Raw genomic sequence first — 21,372 nt, forward strand, 5'->3', positions numbered from 1 at the left:
TTTTTTTGGCTATTATGAATAATGCTGCTATGAAAATTCATGTATAAGCTCTTGTATGAATATATATTTTTAATTCACTTGTAGAATTTGATATACTTTGACATATATATGCATACCTGTAAAACCATCACCACAATCAAGATAATGAACACAACATTCCAAAGTTTCCTCATACTTGGGGTACCTTGGTGGCTCTGTTGGTTAAGCATCCAACTTCGGCTCAGGTCATGATCTCATGGTTTGTGAGTTCAAGCCCCATGTCAGGCTCTGTGCTGACAGCTCAGAGCCTGGAGCGGGCTTCAGATTCTGTGTTTCCCTCTGTCTCTGCTCCTCCCCTGCTTGCGCTCTGTCTCTATCTCTCTCTCAAAAATAAATAAACATTAAAAAAAAAGTTTCCTTATATCTCTTTGTAATCCTTTTCTCACCCCCAAAGCAACTATTCTATTACCGCAGAGACTGCATTTTCTAGAACTTTATAGAAACCAAATCATACAGTATAAATTCTTTTTTGTATGACTTTTTAAATTCAGCATAATTATTTTCAGATTAATCTATGCTATACCATGTCTCAATAATTCATTATATAGCTTAGTAGTACTGCATTGTATGGATATACCAGATTATTTATGTATTATCATCACCATTAACCACTGCCACTGATCCAGACTGAGCTTGTTCCTAGTTTTTAAAATATCCATAAAAATATGGAAATGAACATTCATGTACAAATATTTTATGGACAATGTTACCATTTTCCTTAGGTAAATGGAGTAGAAGGTTTAAGAGTAGAATGGCTAGATTATTTGGTTTATTTAACTTTTTAGTAAATCAAACTGTGCTCCAATTCACATTCTCATCAGCAGTGAATTAAAGTTACAATTCCTCTACAACTCTGTCAATATTCAGGCAGCTCTCTGAAAAGTTAGACTGCTGTTTTTCCTCTTCCTCCTTCCCATGGGATATACCCCAAGTTGTGCATCTTCTCCACCTGTGACAAGCAATGATGGTACAGAAAGCTACCCTTTACTCTTCTTTGTTCTCAGTGGCATCGAAACCATGCCAATCCTGTCAGTGCTCCAAAAGAGGTAAGACAGGGACCAGTCTCACCCTCAGGCAGCCCTCCAAAAAGCTGGAAAATTGAATACATACTCTACTCTTCTCCTTCCCTCTCCCCCAAGGAGCTGCAAGCTGGGGCATCCTCTCCCTGTGCTGAGCTGTGCAAGCTTGGGGGAGAAGCTGACAAGAAAAAGTGATGCTGCTCTCCTTACCCATTTTAACGTGTCTGTCTGTACTCAGCTGTGTGCTCACTGCAAATTCTTAGCTGGATTGCATTTTGAACGGTACATCATTGTTAAAGCAATGTTTCTGTGGAAGAAGGACTAGGACTTCTTGTTCTAACATCTTGCTGATGCCACTCCCCAAATTCTCACTCTTGACTGTTTATCTCCTTCAATATTTAAGCATAGTTATTTTAATATGTGAATCTGGTAACTATTTTCTAGGTGCCCCTGTCTATGGTTTCTTCTGTATTTCTTTCATAAAGGATTAGTCCTCTGTGTTTCTGGCTAGTTTTAGTTGAGTGTTGGGAATATTTATATATAAAATTTTACAGGTATACTTAAGGCCTAGAATGCAGTTATCTTGCTCCAGAGAGGATTTTCTTTTACAGGTACTATATAGCTATATACTATAGTAGCATCAAGGATCACTAGAATCCATTTTAAGGAACTAAAATGATCTCAAGTTGCACTTCAGTTCCTCAAGGGACCTTATGTAGACCTTGACTCATTCCTCAGCTGTGGTCCTTTGTAGTCTCAACTCAAAGGATGACAGCTTTTAAAGAAATGTCCCTTGGTAAACCTGAACTCAATTTCCCCCATCCCTATGGGATATCGATAGTGTGTGGACAGCTTTTCAGTTACTTCTTCCAAAATCAACTGATGCTCTGGGAAAAACTGGTCCCAAATGTCTGGCTCACTTCTCTAGGTTTCCTTCTTTTCTCGGACCATGGTTTAGTCACCTTTACTGCTTCTGATACTTTCAAGAAGATGATGCTTATATTTACATAGCTTTTCTAGTAGTTATTGCTAAGAGGGTTAGTCTAAGTTACACAGACCACTGTTACCTGAAGAGAGATACAGGTTTTATAAATTTATACTTTATTGTAGTTTTTCTCAGTGGGAGTGCTACCAGTGTTTTTGAAGTAAAAACTCTTCTGGTGCACATAACATCATGCATGAGGGATGTTTAATATCCCTGGTCATGGGCACTGAATGTCAGTAACACCCTTCTCCTCCCCTCATCAAATCATTGTAAAAACTCAAAAACATGCGAGGCTTGTAAGGCACTCATTAAGATAAAAGGTAGCATTTGGGAATGTGATATTATTATATTTGTGTCATTATTATTCTATTCCTCTTCATGGTAAATCTTTGCTTTGATTGACCCTTTAGAGGTATACAGCCTCTTCTAAAAGTAAAAAAGTCACAGGAATAGTGTTTGGCTAAAATCAACTAAGTCAATGGTTAGGAGGGACCATGGACAGGCTGCAGGTAGTCCATGAAGCCCCTAAAATATTTTCTAAAAGTATATGGCAGGAGGATTTAATAAATAAGATATTCTTTAGAGAAGTAAGTGCCACCAGTGAGAGGTTATCTATTTCATACACTTAAAAAAAAAAAGGTTTAATTAAATTAGGACTTCACTGAAATGACTGAGTAGAATCTTTCAGAGGGGAGAGAAAAAGGGATAGGTGATTTTTTAGTGTTTGAACTTCTGAAAGGAAATAGATGTAATGGGAGAAAAACTACTACTTGGGGATTGGTATCACCATTCATCTTTATTAGGATACTATAAAACTCTGCATATATTTACATTAATTTCTTCTGAGGCTTTCTAAATTTGACAATTGAAGTCACAGCAGAAGAATAAGGATGGGGCCTTTCATGAAAAAGAAGGGATAAGTTATAGAGCTGAGCAAGCAGCAAAATTCAGCATGATTATAGAAAGGAAACAAGAGGGCAGGAGTTTTCTATAAGGAATAATTCCATGGGGATGCAGAATATGAGCCCTAAAGAAGGGAAGGTTCCAGTGTAACTAAAAAAAGACCCAAAGACAGATGGAGAACACTGACAAAGACTGAATCAAGGAGAATGGGACACTCATATGTAGGCACATATAAAGGACAAGTAAGAGGTAAACAGGAATCTCAGGCAGCCGTGATCAGAAACATCCTCACTTTAAAGTTATACTATCTACAACTATATGGTCAACTAATCTTCAATGAAGCAGGAAAGAAGAGACTCTTAAATACGGAGAACAAACTGAGGGTTGATGGTGGGGGCGGGGGTTAAATGGGTGACAGACACTAAGGGGGGCACTTTTTGGGATGAGCACTGGGTGTCATGTGTAAGAGATGAATCACTGGGTTCTACTCCTGAAGACAAGACTGAACTGTATGTTAACTAACTTGAGAATAATAATAAAAAAAGAATATCCAGTAGGAAAAAGACAGTCTCTTCAACAAATCATGCTGGGAAAACTGGACAGCAAGAGAAGAATGAAACTGGACCACTTTCTTACACCATACACAAAAATAAATTCAAAATGGATCAAAGACCTAAATGTGAGACAGGAAACTATCAAAATCCTAGAGAAGAAGAAGAAAAAAAAAATCCTAGAGAAGAAAACAGGTAACAACCTCTTTGGCCTGGTCCAGAGCAATTTGTTGCTAGATATGTCACCGGAGGTAAGGGAAACAAAAGCAAAAATGAACTATTGGGACTTCATCAAGACAAAAAGCTTCTGCACAGGGAGGGAACCAATCAACAAAACCAAAATGCAGCCTATGGAACAGGATAAGATACTTGCAAATGACATATCTGATAAAGTTTTAGTATCCAAAATCTATAAGGAACTTATCAAACTCAACATCCAAAAAACCCCCAAATAATGCACTTAAAAAATGGGCAGAAGACATGAAGGCACATTTTTCCAAAGAAGACATCCAGATGACTAACAGACATATGAAAAGATACTCAACATCACTCATCATCAGGGAAATACAAATCAAAACCACAATGAGATACCATCTCACACCTGTCAGAATGGCTAAAATTAACAACATAAGTAGTAAGTGTTAGCAAGGATGCAGAGAAAGGGGAACCCTCTTGCACTGTTGGTGGGAATGCAAACTGGCGCAGCCACTCTGGAAAATAGTATGCAGATTCCTCAAAAGTGAAAAATAGAACTACCCTACAATCCAGCAATTGTATTACTAGGTTATTTACCCAAAGGACACAAAAATACAGATCTGAAGGGGTACATGTATCCCAATGTTTATAGCAGCATTATCAATAATAGCCAAACTATGGAAAGAGCCCAAGTGTCCAATGACTAATGAATGGATAAAGAAGAGGTGATATATACACACAATGGACTACTACTCAGTCATCTAAAGGAATGAAATCTTGCCTTTTGCAATGACATGGCTAGAGCTAGAGAGTATTATGCTAAGTAAAATAAGTCAGAGAAAGACAAATGCCATGAGATTTCTCTCATGTGTGCAATTTAAGAAATGAATATATGGAAAGGGGGAAAAAAAGAGACGGAAACAAACCATAAGAGACTCTATTAAAAAAATTTAATGTTTATTTATTTTTGAGAAAGAGACAGAGCATAAGCAGGTAAGGGGCAGAGAGAGAGGGAGACAGAATCTGAAGAAGGCTCCAGGCTCCAAGCTGTCTGCACAGAGCCAGACACAGGGCTCAAACTCACGAGCTGAGATCATGACCTGAGTTGGACGCCCAATCAACTGAGCCACCCAGGCATCCCAAATCATAAGAGACTCTATCATTAAGAGACTTAATGATAGAGAACAAACTGAGGGTTGATGGAGGGAGGGGGGTGGGGGATGGGCTAGATGAGTGATAGGCATTAAGGTAGGCACTTGTGTTGAGCACTGGGCGTTGTATGTAAGTGATGAATCACTAAATTCTACTCCTGAAAACAATACTACACCATATGTCAACTAACTAGAATTTAAATGAATTTTTGGAAAAAAAATTAGGACGTCTGAGTGGCTCAGTTGGTTAAATGTCTGACTTCTGCTCAGGTCATGATCTTGCGGTTCATGAGTTCAAGCCCCCATCAGGCTCTATGCTGACAGCTTGGAGCCTGGAGCCTGCTTCGGATTCTGTGACTCCCTCTCTTTCTGCCCCTCCCCTGCTCATGCTCTGTTTGTCTGTCTGTCTGTCGGTTTGTCTCTCTCTCTCTCAAAAATAAATAATGAACATTAAAAAAAAAAGAAAAAAAATTTTGAAAAAAATTTTTATACTACTCCCTAAATGAAGTACAAAGTATCCAATGGATAGAGGGTACTTTTTCTGATGTCCTCCCCACAATTCTTCAGCCTTGCCATTGCTAGAAAATTGAAGATAAAGTCCTGATCCAGGTGATAGATTAGAAGAATGGGACTTTTAGTTCCATCTGACAAGGACTGTACAAAACTAATTCATCTAAGGAAAAGCAAACTATACTATCTATTCATTTTTGAAAGCATAAAGAAAATCTGCCTATTTTCTAAAAGTCGAATTGACTCCAGAGCAAAAGAGGCCAGGGTTAAAACTTAAAAAAAAAAAAAAGAAAGTAAAGAATGAATACCATTTAAGATTAAGACCCATAAAATTATATATTTTATATATCAGGTATTTAATCATTAGCTTTTTATTTTCTTGATTTATGTCAGGTGACATGAGTTTCAGATAAATCTTTTTTTCATAGGCTTCTACAAGAGGACACTGACAATGGGAGAAAAGACATACCCAACTGCTGGAACAGGAGAGCCACACTAGTGCCTGTGACAGGAAGACTGTCATGCAAAGGAGTCTGGATCAGCTGTCTGTCTCCTGCACCCAAGGAGAACAGCTTCTGCAGAATGGGTGAAAAACACACATACACAAACATAAATGATTTCTCTCATTTTCTTAAAACAAAAAAAATCCTTTGAAAGTTCAAATTTATTTAAAAAAATGTTTTTTGGGGGGAAGCCTGGGTGGCTCAGTTTTGTTAAGCATCTGACTCTCAACTTCGGCTCAGGTCATGATCTCGAGGTTTGTGAGTTTGAGGCCCATATGGGGCTCTGTGCTAGCAGTGCAGAGCCTGCTTGGGATTCTATCTCCCTCTCTCTCTGTCCCTTCTCCACTTGCTCTCTATCTCTCTCTCAAAATAAAATTAAAAAAAAACTTTTTGGGGGGGTGCCTGGGCGGCTCAGTCGGTTAAGCGTCCAACTTCGGCTCAGGTCATGATCTCACGGGTCCATGGGTTCAGGCCACGCATCGGGCTCTGTGCTGACAGCTTGGGGCCTGGAGCCTGCTTCGGATTCTGTGTCTCACTCTCTCTCTGCCCCTCCCCCACTTGTGTTCTGTCTCTCTCTCTCTCAAAAATAAAAAATATGGGGCACCTGGGTGGCTCAGTTGGTTGAGTGCCCGACTTCGGCTCAGGTCATGATCTCACAGTTCCTGAGTTTGAGTCCCACATTGGGCTCTGTGCTGACACTCTGCCCTTCCCCCACTTGTGCTCTGTCTCTCTCTGTCTCTCAAAAATGAATAAACGTTAGAAATTTTTTTAAATAAAATAAATAAATAAAAAATGTAAAAAAAAACAACTTTTTTTTGAAGTCCAAATTTAGAGTAATGATGAGCCTATAAGATCCAATTAATAGATGCAAGAGTAATGATGAAACCAAAAATATTCAAATTACATTGTGCCCAAATGAATATGGTATGAGAAAATTCAGTAATTAGAAAGCTGAAAATTTAATAACAATGGAGAAACAAAAATTAGTGACAATCATACTTAACTAAAAAATAAGAAAATATTAAAGTCACCATTTTTATGCCAATTATAGGTCAATAAAGTTTTATTGACATATGTAAAATATGTAACATGAACCACATATGTAATATTTTCAAACATCTAGCAGCCACAATAAAAAGTTTTTTAAATTAAAAAATAAATTAACATAATAAAGTCAAAATAAATCCCACATGAGAAAGTTCCATAAAATAATTCCACAGCTTTAAAGTTTAGGTTCATTTGTAACCAAACTTACATCTTCTATTCTGCCTTTGTAGTAAGGGAAGAATGAGGGAGGAGGGAATAGGAGGAAGACAAGAGGATAAAAACTTAAGAGTAACAGGACACCAGGTAAGACCAAAGAGTTAAAAGAGAAAGAACTGAGGGTTGATGGGGGGGTGGGAGAGAGAGGAAAGTGGGTGATGAGCATCGAGGAGGGCACCTGTTGGGATGAGTACTGGGAGTTGTATGGAAACAAATTTGATAATAAATTTCGTATTAAAAAAAAGACAAAGGGCAAGGGAAAAAAATGTCAGTTTCATAGCAAGTATCATCTCTGTCAGACTGAGGAGGATAAACAATGTAATTTTTAGAGGGCTGTCCTCTTCCACAACATTACACAAGAATAAGCAAAATAAGTGAAGGAAGTCTTTTTTTTTTTTTTTTTTTTTTTTTTTAACTATGGTGCCCTGGAAACATTGAGGCATAAAAGCTCAGGTTCTTATTTTTCGACCGCAGAGATGAAAATTAAAATCTTAAGACAAACAAGATGACTACTCTGAGAAATTTTTATGTCAGTAAAAGAATTTAATGTCCTCATATGAGGCTCAAATATGACAAAAACCTTGGGAAATTTTAAGGGATAGCTTATACTTTCCGGAAAAGATCTGTGATTTTGGATGGTCATCAACATTAATATTTCTAAAGGTAGTTTAGAGTTTTTCTAATTTTTATCACTAAAAAACATTTTGATATAAGTTAATGAAATGAGCCATAGCTGTATAGAGGAGTAATAAAGGTAGAAAGGAGACATTTTAAATGTTCAGCTTAAAACGAATATTTCCAAGAAAACGTAAACTAGAGTTCAAGTTACACAAAATATGACTTCTAATTATGCTATGTGAAAGGTGAGCCCTGTGTTAAAACTAACCTTATGACCTAAGAAGAGAATGGAATCTTGGGTCTCTAGAAGGCAGACCATAGGGACAATGCTTAACTAAGATCTTCTTTAAAATGAAAATATTTAAGGAATTCCATTTTTTTCTGTTCTTCAAAAATTAAATTAACTGGAGCAGAGGAGAAGAGGAACAGGCCCTCTTCATCTCCCTTTTTATTCTATTTACCTGAGACCCTCCAGCTGCTGGGACAAGGCACGCACACAGGTTTGCAATGAGACTTTCCAAGGAGACATTCAAACTATCCACATATACAGTGTAGATCAAACCTAGGCAAGCCTACAAAGAGAAGATGAAAGAAGAGATTACTTTTTCATGGAAAAAATAAGCATTAAAAAATAAATTGCTGTGACATCTGTTCTTAAGGAAATTTCTTTTTGAAGCCAGTAAAGTATATTCCACAGTGACCATGGAATAAGTTTTAAGCAGCAAATGTTATTAAGTTTATTAAATTTTCCTCCTTGACCAGAAGCTCTAAATGAGCTTTTGCGATGAGTTTATAAAAGGCAGAACCATAATTTGTAAAACAGGTGTTTGTGCTGAGATAAACACTCTAGCAAATTTGTAGGGCTTAAAACTGTTGTGGTCTCAGCCTACTTTGCAAAAAGTCAAACTTCAAGATAAAAATTTCAAAATGTTATTGCTTTGTGATTCTTATAAATTCAGAATATTTGTTCTACAGAAAAAAATTTTGTAAATTATCAGAGGTTAGCAAAATAGAGACAAGATATAATTAACACTGTAAGCTCAGAAGAAGGTAGGTGGTAAAAATGGAAGATAAAATGCAATCTTTATGAATCTTTCAGTTTATTAAAATTTGTGACTATGAAAAATTAGTAGGGATGCCTGGGTGGTTTGGTCGGTTAAGCGTCCAACTTCAGCTCAGGTCATTATTGTGGTCCATGAGTTTGAGCCCCGCATCGAACTCTGTGCTGACAGCTCAGAGCCTGGAGCCTGCTTCAGAATCTGTGACTCTCTCTTTGCCCCTCCCCTACTTGTACTCTGTATTTGTCTCTCTCTTTCCCAAAAATAAACATTAAAAAAAAAAAAAGAAAAATTAGTATTTGTTAGAAGTTACCCATTGTCAATGAAATCTTGACACTAAGTTAATTCTTCTACAATATATATAATCTCAAGAATATGGAAAAGTTTTCCAGAAATTATGTATTAATTTCCCAAGTCCTTCAGAAATTTTAAGGTATATTTTTAAATTTTTAAAAACCTTTATTTATTTTTGAGAGAGACCGTGCGAGTAGGGGAGAAACAGAGAGAGACACACACAGAATCCAAAGCAGGCTCGAGGCTCTGAGCTGTCAGCACAGTACCCGGCGTGGGGCTCGAACTCACGAACCGTGAAATCATACCTGAGCCAAAGTCGGACACTTAACTGACTGAGCCACCCAGGCGCCGCAGAAATTTTAAGGTATATTTTATATATTTTCCAAAGACATCTGTGATTTCGGACAATAATCAACATTACTATTACTAAAGGTAGCAACTGAAATAAGAAAAGTAAGCCCTCTTCTTTCAAAGCTTAAATGTATAAAAAATATTTTTTTGCATTTAAAAATTCTGAGTGTCTCAAAGAGACAATATCTGGAAGTAAACAATATTTTAAAGCTATGTTGGAGACCAAAACTATTTGAGATTTAGATATTCAATCTATTTACTGAGCCTGGTCTCCTCAAAAGAAGGTAAATAAAAACACAAAGTTGTTATACTGCTAATACATTTTAAATTTGCTACAGGCAATCAAATGATTTCTTTTAGATTCATAAATTTTGGAGTCAGTAGCCATGGGATCTATTTAAAAACAAACACTACATCCTTATAAGTTTAAATAGTTACATTAATCTAGGTATGTATTTCATCCAACATGAATACATTTTTTTCTATTAACACTACATTTATTTTATTGATGAACCTCTAAATCAATTCAAAGATATTTTAAATACAAAATCTTGTTACCATGATTCACTCAAAGCAGATTCACACAATAATACAAATCAATAATGACAACTATGAGTTCTTTACCCTAAAAATTTCTGGATAATCTAATCTGGATACCAACACCAGGCTTTTGGGAGCAAATACTTCTGCGGGCTGAATTAAACCAGACCCTTCCACTTCACCTTCAATCTCTTCCTTCTTTGTTCCCTAGAAAAAGATGCACTGAAATGAACAGACAGAATTTCTAGATTTATAATTCACAAAAGATAGACATATCACACATTTTCATGTAATTTACAAAATCTAAAATTATTTATAAAATATAATTTATAATATAATTTACAAAACTCAAACTAAAAATAAAGATACATACTTTGACAGGAATTTAAGAAGTAAGTAGACAAAGAAATTATAAAGGAAGCATGCTTATTTCAATTTTGAAAAGCTCCTTATGCTCCAGATATATACCACAACTTTATGTGAGCATTTGGTTTCTATGTGAGATCGGGAATCAAAGGTAAAGAAGACACATTAACATTATTTTAGATAGTGACCCAAACAACTAAAAATGATACTCACTTAAATGGAGAGTCAGTTTTTAAGAAAAGATCTATTTTAGAAGGCACTAATTTTCATTCTTGTTTTTCTACTTGTACCAATCTTTCAAACAAAAGTGATGCTCATTTAGGATTCTAAGGCTTACAGAATGCTCAGTGCTCTTAGAAGTGAAACCCAATCAGCTCTAAATTCCTTCTGCTCATAAGCAACAATGTTGACTTTTTTGAGAAGAGAAAGTATCTTTCTACACAAAACTAAGTTTCAGAATGTACTTACTGCCATGGAAATGTACACTTAATAATGGTTAAAATGGCAAATCTATGTCATGAACATTTTAGCACAATAAAAACATCTATAATAAAAAAATACCCTACATTACAATGACTAAAAATACTGGTTAATGAAATAAACTTTGAAAACTTTTGTTCTCATTATGTGTCAACAAGTATTTCCTGTGCACCTACTGTTCCATTATACTATATGATGCACTATAAAACTTATAAATAAAATTTAAAAAAAGACAAGGTAGTAAAGCATTCAGATTAATTTCTAGATGATATTCTAAGATGCCAGGACATTTTCCCTAACTAGAATGTTTTTTCTTTTCCATTAATCAAATTTGCAGCTCAAAAAATCTGTCTTCCTTCCTGAAGCCTTTCCTATACTTATTTTTCTTTTAATTCTTAGCACAGTTCACCGATATATCACACATCCTCCAACTCATTTCTCCCACCAACCTCTCCCCAAAATGCCAAATCCAATTGCCTGCTTGACCTGTCCACTTAGATGACTAACAGGTATCTTAAACATGTCCAAACCATAGCTCCAATCTTTCTCCTCAAACTCCATTCCTCCTACAGTACTGAGTCTCAGTTAATGGAAATCCTACCTGTCCATTTGGCAAATCAAAAATCTGGATTCCTCTCCCTTCATGCCCCATATCCAAACTGTCAGCAAATCCTGAATGCTCACCACCTCCACTCCTACCACAGTATTATGAGCCACCATCATTGCTTGTCTGGATTATTTTAACAATCTCCTTCAGTCTCTCCTATTCCTCCTTAGCCCCAGTTTGCTTCCTTGTTGCTCTTCAAACATGCTGGGCATGCTCCCAACTAAGGCTCTTAAGCACTGTCTGTTATTCCTTTTCCTGAAATACTCTTCCCACAGATACTCTAATGATGAATTCCCTCATCTCCAATAGGTCTTCGTTCAAGTGACTTCTCATCTGTTAAGCCTTTGCTGGCACCCTAATTAAAATCCCAATTCACTAACATTCTCTATTTTCTTTCCTTGCTTTATTTTTCTCCTTGGCACTTGTTACCATCCAACATATTAACCTATTTCACTTATCTTGTTTTTTTTTAATTTTTTTTAATGTTTATTTTTAAGAGAGAGTGTGAGTGCGAGTGGGGAACAGGCAGAGAGAGAGGGAGACACAGAATCCGAAGTAGGCTCCAGGCTCTGAGCCCGAAGTGGGGCTTGAACTCACAAACTGTGAGATCATGACCTGAGCCAAAGTTGGATGCTTAACCGACTGAGCCACTCAGGTGCCCCACGCTTATCTTGTTTTTTGTTTGTCTGTCTCCTCCACTAAAATATGCTTAATGATGCCCAGGATTTCTGTCTTGTTCACTAGTAATTTCCCAGTTCCTAAAACAAGAGCTGGGCACATGGTTGATACTTTATTAATTTTTGTTCACTGCATACATGCAGGAATGAATTTTCTTGGAATAACTTTCTGGCTAGTTCACCAAGGAAAGTCTCTCCCCCGCCCCCCTCACTTATAGAGGCCAAAAACTATATTTTCTATCTCCATTGGAGCTCGTATATTTTCTAGTACAGTGAAATATAATCAAGTATTAGATGTCTATGGAATGCACATATCCAAAGGGAACTATCTGTTTACTTTTTATATGTGTCATAAGGTCCCTATGCTCTTGAAAGATTTTCATCTGTTATAAAGCAAAAGCTAAAAGGTTGGCTGGTTTCTAAAATCCTTAGAAATAATAAAAATGTGATGAATATGAATTTACCAAATATTTCCACACATAATGAATCATATTCTTCATGGATTACTAACAAATTTGAAATGACAAAAGAACGACTAAAATTCCTCAAAAAGATAAAGCTATCCATTTTATGAGATTGTGATAAATTCCCTAGAGTACCATTAGAAGTCAGCTTGACTAAGTAGATAACCATTTCAAATAAATAACCATTAACCTACTTTGACCAAAACACAAAATAGAATGCATTGGTCTTTTCTTAAAGCTATTCTTTAACTAAACATTCACTAAATGGAATAGTTATTAACAAAAAAGAAAAAAAGCGCCAGTGTAGTGTAAATCTGTATTAAGTAAAAACAATTCCATTTTTATTTATATCACTTTTTATTACAGAGGTTGGCTTTTACTTCATAACTGTATTATAAATCATAAGATGTTGTTATTCTTAATTCTAACAGCTCCCCTATAAGCATACAATGTCACAAGTTTAGAAAAAATTCATACTCCACTTTTCAAAGCAAAATGCAGTACTATGGTTAAAAAAATTTTTTTTAATATACTAAAAAGACTAAATTGCACACTTTAAAAGGATGGATTTTATGGCATGGTAATTAGATCTCAACTCAAAAAGTAACGCAGGGTATTGAAGAGGGCACCTTTTGGGATGAGCACTGGGTGTTGTATGGAAATCAATTTGACAATAAACTTCATATATTGAAAAATAAAATAAAAAAAAAGAAATGTCAAAAAAAAGTAATGCAAAATACTAAGGGCAATTAACATCCATATTATGTAATAATTTTATCTTTTTAATCAGAGATTTTGCAATATATTAAGACTTTCTGATTTCTGGTTGAAGTAAATAAGCACCAAATTCTAATTTTAGTTTGGTTATACTTTTTGCTTATAGATTACCTGGCAATATTTACCTAAGAATATATATCTAGTATATCTTATGTCATCATTAATATATACTTTAGAATAAAAACAACAACAAAAACCCAAAACCCAAAAGTGAAATTATATGCAAACTTTACTCCTTATATTTTTTAATAAAAGATGAATCCCAAGGAAATAAAATATGATGAAGCTCTACTACTTATGATCATAACTTTGAGTTTACTATAATACACTGATATACTATCCCTCTTAGTGATTTTATACTATAATAATACACCAGGTTTTCATGCTTAATTTCAAAGACTGTTTTGTGTGTGTGTGTGTGTTTGTGTTCCTTAAATCTAGCTTTCATCATCCTTTTAAAATACTGAATTCTCCAAATCTCTGTTGGAAGACTGGAATTATTTTTAATATTTATTGCTTAATTGTTTTTATTAAGTCAAATTATGAATTAAATATCAAAATTCTTATTAAAATACTTCATTATAATTAATAAACAATGTTTCTACAAAAAAAGAGAATATAATGTCACAAGTTTAGAGAAAATTCATACTCCTCTTTTCAAAGCAAAATGTAGTACTAAAAATGTAGTACTAAAAAAATTTAAACCCCAAAACTGCTGGTTAAAATAAGGTTTGTTCCAAGAGACAGTAATGTGGTGGTTTTGATAAAATTTTTCTATAAATAATTTATCATTTAAGGGAATACTGTTTATTCATTACAGCAGCTAGAATATCTTTTGTGTAACAATTATGTATTTCACATGCTGAAAAGATGTGAGAAATCTAAAAATAAGCAGGAAATTTAAAACATAGGCTATGAATGTAACAGATGTTATAATAATGCTTTGAAATTTTATATTTCATAGTAGAAAACATTTTCACATATTTTATCTCACTGAACAGTACTTGCAAGCCTTTTTCTAACCTAAGATTATTCCTAATTCTAGTAGATGCCATTAAAGATACAAATTTATCTTAAACACTAAGTTTACTGAATTGTCTCACAATGACTTGCAGGGTCACCTTATCTCTTATACACACCATAAGCACATGCTACAACTTGCCCACTTATAGATTTTTTTCCTACTTATTTTTACCATGGACTACATGTGCCAGTGGGATTCCCAGCTTCTATGTAATTTACATTCTATGTAGGTCACAGTCTCTGTGCTTCAATAACATGGGATAAATTAGTACTTACCATATCAATTTTCCCCAAAAGCACTATTGCTTTTTAAATGTATCCTGAGACAAAAATGCTAAAAATTATTAGATTACTGATTTTATGGGTTGACTCCATACTCAAAATATTTAGGAAGTTCATCTTTTCACTCAGGTTGAATATGTCAGCCTCATCTTTGTGCACTCTTGATGCTTGATTCCTATCTCTTCTACCTTGAAAAGACTTGTATCCAATATCCAAAATGTGCCAAGCTCATTTTCAACAATAGTATTTCACACTAAAACTCTTCCTACAGTATTTCTTTAAATATTCTGCTTAAAAAAGGATAAAAGGAGGAGCACCTAGGTGGCTCAGTCAGTTAAGCATCCAACTCTTGATTTCGGCGCTGGTCATTAGATCAAGACCAACAACTGGTTCTGTAATGACAGTGCAGAGCCTACTTGGGATTCTCTCACTCATTCTCTCTCTCTCTCACTCTCGCTCTCTCCCTCCCTCTCTCTCTCTCTCTTTTTCTCTCCCCTGCTCACTCTCACCCTCTCTCTCTCAAAATAAATAAACTTTAAAAAAGTAGTATACAGTGTGTTTGTGTGTGTGTGTGTGTGTGTGTGTGTGTGTGTGTATTTTGTGTTAAATACGTTTACATTTTTAATATGGAGGAGAAAAGGCCTGGAAGGTTATATACGAAAAGACTAGCATTTGTCTTAGCATTTGTCTCTGGGTCATGGGATTACGGTTTTCACATACCATATAAAAATATGTGCATATCCAGAGAAAAATAATTTGCTAAAATGTTTACTCTTGCATTATCTTTATAACAAAAAGTTTAAAGTTTTAAAAAGTAAATAGTAATGTATCAGTATGTGTTTATTTATTAAACATTTACTAAGTGGCTGGATACATAGCATGTGTCACAGAAGGATAAGGTGCAGTTCTTTGTGTCAGGAAATTTATAATCTAGCTTAAGTGCTAAAACCAACACAGGTGAAATAACAGTAATAAGTGCAAAACAAAATTGTAACATTTTGAAGTTCATATTTACAGTGTTGAGAAACTCTGAGAAGGGAAATCAGTGAGGTCCACAATAGTGAGCTGGAACTTAATAAATAGGACAGTCAGAGGGAAAGGGAAAGGGAAAAGAAGAAATCCAACAATGAGACAAGTCAAAGCATCCAAAGAAAATGCCTTAGAAAAAGGCAGTATTCTGGGGTGCCTGGGCAGCTCAGTCAATTAAGCGTCTGACTTTTGCTCAGGTCATGATCTCGCAGTTTGTGAGTTCAAGCTCCACGTCGGGCTCTGTGCTGACAGCTCAGAGCCTGGAGCTTGCTTCAGATTCTGTGTCTGCCCCTCCCATGCTCATGCTTTCTCTCTCTCAATAATAAATAAATGTTAAAAAAAAAAAAAGGCAGTATACTATGTACATACCAGCTTGAATTGTAGTATTTATCTATCCTGCCTATTTCATTTTCCTAATTTTAGTTCTTATATAACCTTTAAAAATATGAGCTAACCACTAAATTTTTAAGCTAGGCATACTTAACTAAAGTTCATTTCCTATGTTCACACTATTAGTTGGTAACATAATTTATAATATACTTTTTCATATAAGAAACATGAGAATGATAATTTATTGAAGTTTTACTTTTTGGCATCTTTTATTTCAGTAATTCTTATTGCATATCTTCTTTAAAACACCTTTTACCCTCCAGTTAATATATAGTGAATAAATCACAGTTAATAAATTAATCATCATAAACTGAAGAATATGGTCACTGGCACTGAAATATGTTCATCTTTTATCCCCAAGACATAATTAACTCAAATCAACTGTTAGATAGTACTCAAGAATTCTCTGGTGTATCTTATAAAATGACTAAGAACATCTAGGACTGACTTACAATATCAACATTATGAGAAATACTATTAAGCTAAACCTTATCTCTGAAGAAAATGAGATAATGAGTACAAACTTCTGTATGAAGTGGGGAAACTACAGATAAGCTTCTTGTTTGTTTCCTTTCTAATAGGTTAACCAACTCAAAATTACGTTGTCATAAATTCAAGAAAATTATTTTGTGAACCACCAAAGTCAATGGTTCTTTTCAAGGTCCTTTCCCACTATGTGAAAATTGACGAAAAAGATTAGAAATGATAAAATATCATTTTTAGATGAAAAATTATATTAATATTATTTGGTGAGTTATATGATCATAGAAATTAAGCTTACAATTTCATAGGTTAAATAAAATGTACTTCCATGGAATCCCTAATTTAGAAGTTTATATGGTGAGCACAAAGACTCAAGATTTCAGCTTTATTTTCTCAAAGAACACATGCTGAAACCTTAATGATCATGTAACATGGCATACTGAAACATTCCATAAAGATATAGGACATATGGTTATATTCAACATAGTGGTCTAAAAAGTATGCCTTATTCAAAGGACTAAGAATAGTATCCTGTGGATCATAATTTGGGTAGAAACTTTGTATCTACTATGAGAAAAATTAAAATGTATCTTTAAAATCAGATGTGCCTGGAGCACTTGGGTGGCTTAGTCAGTTAAGCATCTGACTTTGGCTCAGGTCATGATCTCACAGTTCATCGGTTCAAGCCCTGCATCAGGCTCTGTGCTGACAGCTCAGAGCCTGAAGCCTGCTTCAGATTCTGTGTCTCCCTCTCTTTCTGCCTCTCCCCCGCTTGCACTCTGTCTCTCAAAACTAAATAAACATTAAAAAAAATTAATATAAAAAATAAAATAAAATCAGATGTAGTTATTAATATGATAGAATAATAAAAACACTATAGTACTAGAAGGTATCTACTTTATTTTACAAACAAGCAATCTCATGTCCAGAGACATGAAATTACTTGCCATGATCATACAGCTCATTAAAGGTATAATGAGAATTAATAAGTCAAGTCTTATAACTCTCGGGCTAGTTTTCTCTTTCCAATGTCTTGTACTCATATACAACCTTTAAAAGAAATAGGTGCTAGTTTAAAGAAACTGTTTAGAAAAGATGACATACAAAAAGTTAAACTGTAAATCTGGAAAGACGTTCACACTATTTTCCATTAAGTATATTTGCATGTAATAATCCTTATGTTAAACTGAAATAGGAATAACAGTTCTTGCTGCAGCCTTTCCTAGTGTAAAACTGTCAAAATTTAAGAAAAGGGATTTAATGTTGAAGGACTTTAGGAGCCTGTTCTCAAAAGCTTCTCCTGTTGTTTTAATGTCTCATACTATTTTAAGCATATAACACCAATCAATCATATCTAATTAAGTGAAATGTTTTCCCTACAGAATGTATCTGCGATGGATGTCAGGGAGACTGTTAAGATTCAGCATTCTGTCCATTAAACAATTCTCATTTTAAAAGGGGGAGGGGATGGAGATAGGACCCTTTCACAAAAGGCATAATCTCCACCATTCCTACTATATCAAGAATCCTATGTGGATAATTGCATATGCTGCAAATTATCAAACAAACATTAGAAACTCAGGATGTATGTCCCTCAATTTTGATCACTGTCTGAATTGTTACTTATGCTACTTTTCACTAGACTCTCTTTGTTGAATGAGGTCTGAGGATTAGTCTCTAGAATACTATCAAGTATAATGTTGACTGTATTACTAGCAAACCCACTTCTCACTTTTCTCTACTTGTAATTTCTAATTCAGTGAGATAGATAATCACGGACAAAACCCTCCTTGGCAGAATCAAGATTATTCCAAAGAGATATTCATCACAGTGTTATTCATGATATTGACAAAAGGGGAACTAAATGCCTATTAGGAGATGGATCAAGTATACTACATCCATATGGTCAATTAATGTGTAGACATTAATTAGATCTACATAGAGTTTTAGTTTTTAAAAAACCCTTAATATTGAAACAAAATATATCAAACTATAATTTTTTTTTCTGTTGTCTTACTTTTCTCCCAATATGTTCTAAATTTTCTACAATAAGCACAATTTAGTAGCTTGATAACCAGGAAAGGGAAAAGAGAAAAAAAGAAAAAATGACTAGTCTATTCTTCAGATAAATCTATTGAATGTTTTATGTGATTTCCCCTACTGCTCCAAGTTTTGCCAACAAGAGATCAGTTTAGAAATCCATTTTTATTACTTCATTTTTCCAAATAAATTACTCAATCATTTGGAATTGTATTTTACTATGAGCATTTCAATTTATTTTTTTCTCACAAAGTTCAATAACTATTTAAATAACACTTGTTAAAATGTACAAACTCCATTCATTTGTAATGAGTGTTTCCATAGTCATATATTGATAATAAATAATAAGACCAGTTCTGGTCTTATTCTTGACAATTCTTCTTGAACCGATAACACACTGATATAATTTTTGCAGCCTTGTAATAGATGTTTTAGTATTTGATATTGGTATTTGGTCTTTGGAGACAGACAGATTCAAGCTTTTTGACTTAGTACTTTAATGTCCCTGGATAAGTCTTTTAGCCTCATCCATAAAATTGGAACGTTAAAACTTACCAAGTGCTGTTCTTGTAAGAATAAAATAAACTACATGTGAATTAAATAAAATGGAATAAAAGTGCTATAAAACTTTTAGCATAGTTCCTGGAACATGATAAGCCCTTCAATGTATCATAAACACTATAATCTTTTTTCCTATCCATAAACTTTTTGCCTGGACTGCTCCATTTCCTTTACTCTAAGCTTTCCTTAGCTCTTGTTTTCTAAAAGGCCACTGAATCCTTGAAACTCGGTAAGACTTATTTCCACTGCCCTGTCTTTAATTATTAAGTCTATCATCGAATCAGTGCTTAACATAGGTACTTTGGAGTATCTTTATATTTAAATTTTGATTTTGCCTCACACTAGATTGTTAAGCCAATTGAGATGAAGAAACAAATCCTATTCCTTCTATGTACTCCTTCTTTATTCTTCATCTTACTTCTCCAGTGTACCCTCAATCATTTCCCCCTCCCTTTCTTTGATGACAATTTATTTGCTGACATGCCAAATGTCTTTACTGTAAATTGCATCATTATTATTGGTTCATAAACACATTTTTCAACACACTAAAAATACTTTAAAATGATACAACTAAATAAAAAAATTTAGACGGGTCTATCATTTTTTAGAGAAGTAATATAAAGCAACCTTACATCTGTTGTATTTTACTCATCCCTGAAAAAAATCTACAATTATATTTAGTCAAATAATTTTGGGAACCCATTTTCGAAAGTTTAATGAAAAGGTTTTGCTTGTGATTACTGAAAGTATTACTGTATCTTGGAAAGATAAGAGCCAACATTTTTAAAGTTGCACAATTATACTTTGGATGATGTGTCCCTAAGTTCCTCCTCTTCAGGTTTCCAAATAATGTGTCATAGTATATTTGGTCTGAAGTAATTCAGACCAAATGAGAATTAAAAAGATCTATTTTTGAACTGATGATATGATCCAGTAACAGAAGAAAAACACATTTTTAAAAAAGAACATAGTTAACTTCACACCAAAAATGGGAAAAACATTAATGATGACCTAAAAGGAACATCATCTGAGTTTTAATATTATTTTTAAAAATCCTACCTCATTGTCCATGCCGTTTTTTTAGACCAATTCCAAAAAACATTAACTTTCTTTGGTGAGCACAGAAAAGCTGTCATACAATTCTGGCTAATACCTAACTACCTAAGTGTAATTCTATAGGAGCCAGAACTCTTACAACTTATTTTTATTTTCAGAATCTTGGGAAAACTCGTAAGAAGCAGAATCTAACCTTCTGTAAGTTGATTATAAAACTAAATAAATTATAATATTTCATTCACTTAAAATGGAAAATGAAAAAATATCTGAACTTAAAAAGAAAAAAAAACTTTTTAAACACTGATTCCAAATACATAAGAACCTACATCTTGATTTCTAATGTTATTCTCTACTCAAATTAGCCAGGGATCCTTGGAAAAATGGCTGATTTCAAGGCCAAGGGCAGGGAAGAATATGATGAGCCTGGAATCAGCTTGTTATGATAAAAAGTTTTTAAAAAAATGCCTTAAAAAATGCTAGGGTCTTATCAAAAGAATACAGGAACCAAACTGAAGGGTACAAATCTATGACAATTTGTGCAATAAGACAATGAAAACCATTAATTAAATAGTATTGAAGAAAAAAGAAAGTGGAGGAAGTGAGTCTCTAGCTCAGATAGACAAGACAGGAAAGCTCTTGCTTAGTGCAAAATGTCAACTACCAACTGGTAAAGGTAGAGGGTGTGTGGGGGTAAGAAATAATCATTTTGCAGCCATCAAAATAAAAATTGGAACGGGCAAGAATCATCACTAATGCTAAATCTAGGGGTGGGCATGATTAATGAGTAATAGAATATTTACATAGTCTCAAAGTATCTTCCCACAGATGGCATTTTAGTTGCAAGACAAAAGACAACAACTAGACAATGGAAATATCTGACAATCACCTGACCAAGTTACCAAAATTAACATGGACACCAATGGAAACCAATATAAGGAACACACAGTATTTCAATTGTTGGCAGTAATCCAACTGCTGATGTATAACCTGAATCTAAAGATGAGAGACATCAGAAAAAACACACAATAATGGACATCCTATTAAAAGAGGCCATGGGACCTGCATTATTCAAAAATGTCAATGTCATAAGGCAAAGAAAGGGTGATCAACTATTCCAGATAAAAAGAAACAAAGAGAAATGATAATTAAAAGCTGTA

General features: G+C 34.4%; 1 protein-coding gene across 6 annotated transcripts in view; it reads right to left on the reverse strand.

Moving 5' to 3' along the window:
* The window catches only part of SBF2 (SET binding factor 2), a 501,522-nt gene that overhangs the window by 248,714 nt on the left and 231,436 nt on the right, over nucleotides 1-21,372 (reverse strand). For all 6 annotated transcript variants that reach the window (XM_047877111.1, XM_047877108.1, XM_047877112.1 and 3 more), the window contains exons 4-6: nucleotides 10,065-10,187; nucleotides 8,199-8,309; nucleotides 5,823-5,928 (exon numbers count right to left, since the gene is read on the reverse strand). In XM_047877111.1, the coding sequence (XP_047733067.1) occupies nucleotides 5,823-5,928; nucleotides 8,199-8,309; nucleotides 10,065-10,187 (340 nt within the window). The remainder of the gene's footprint in view (nucleotides 1-5,822; nucleotides 5,929-8,198; nucleotides 8,310-10,064; nucleotides 10,188-21,372) is intronic.

This window comes from Prionailurus viverrinus, chromosome D1, assembly GCF_022837055.1.
Source record: "Prionailurus viverrinus isolate Anna chromosome D1, UM_Priviv_1.0, whole genome shotgun sequence".
Lineage (NCBI taxonomy): Eukaryota > Metazoa > Chordata > Mammalia > Carnivora > Felidae > Prionailurus > Prionailurus viverrinus.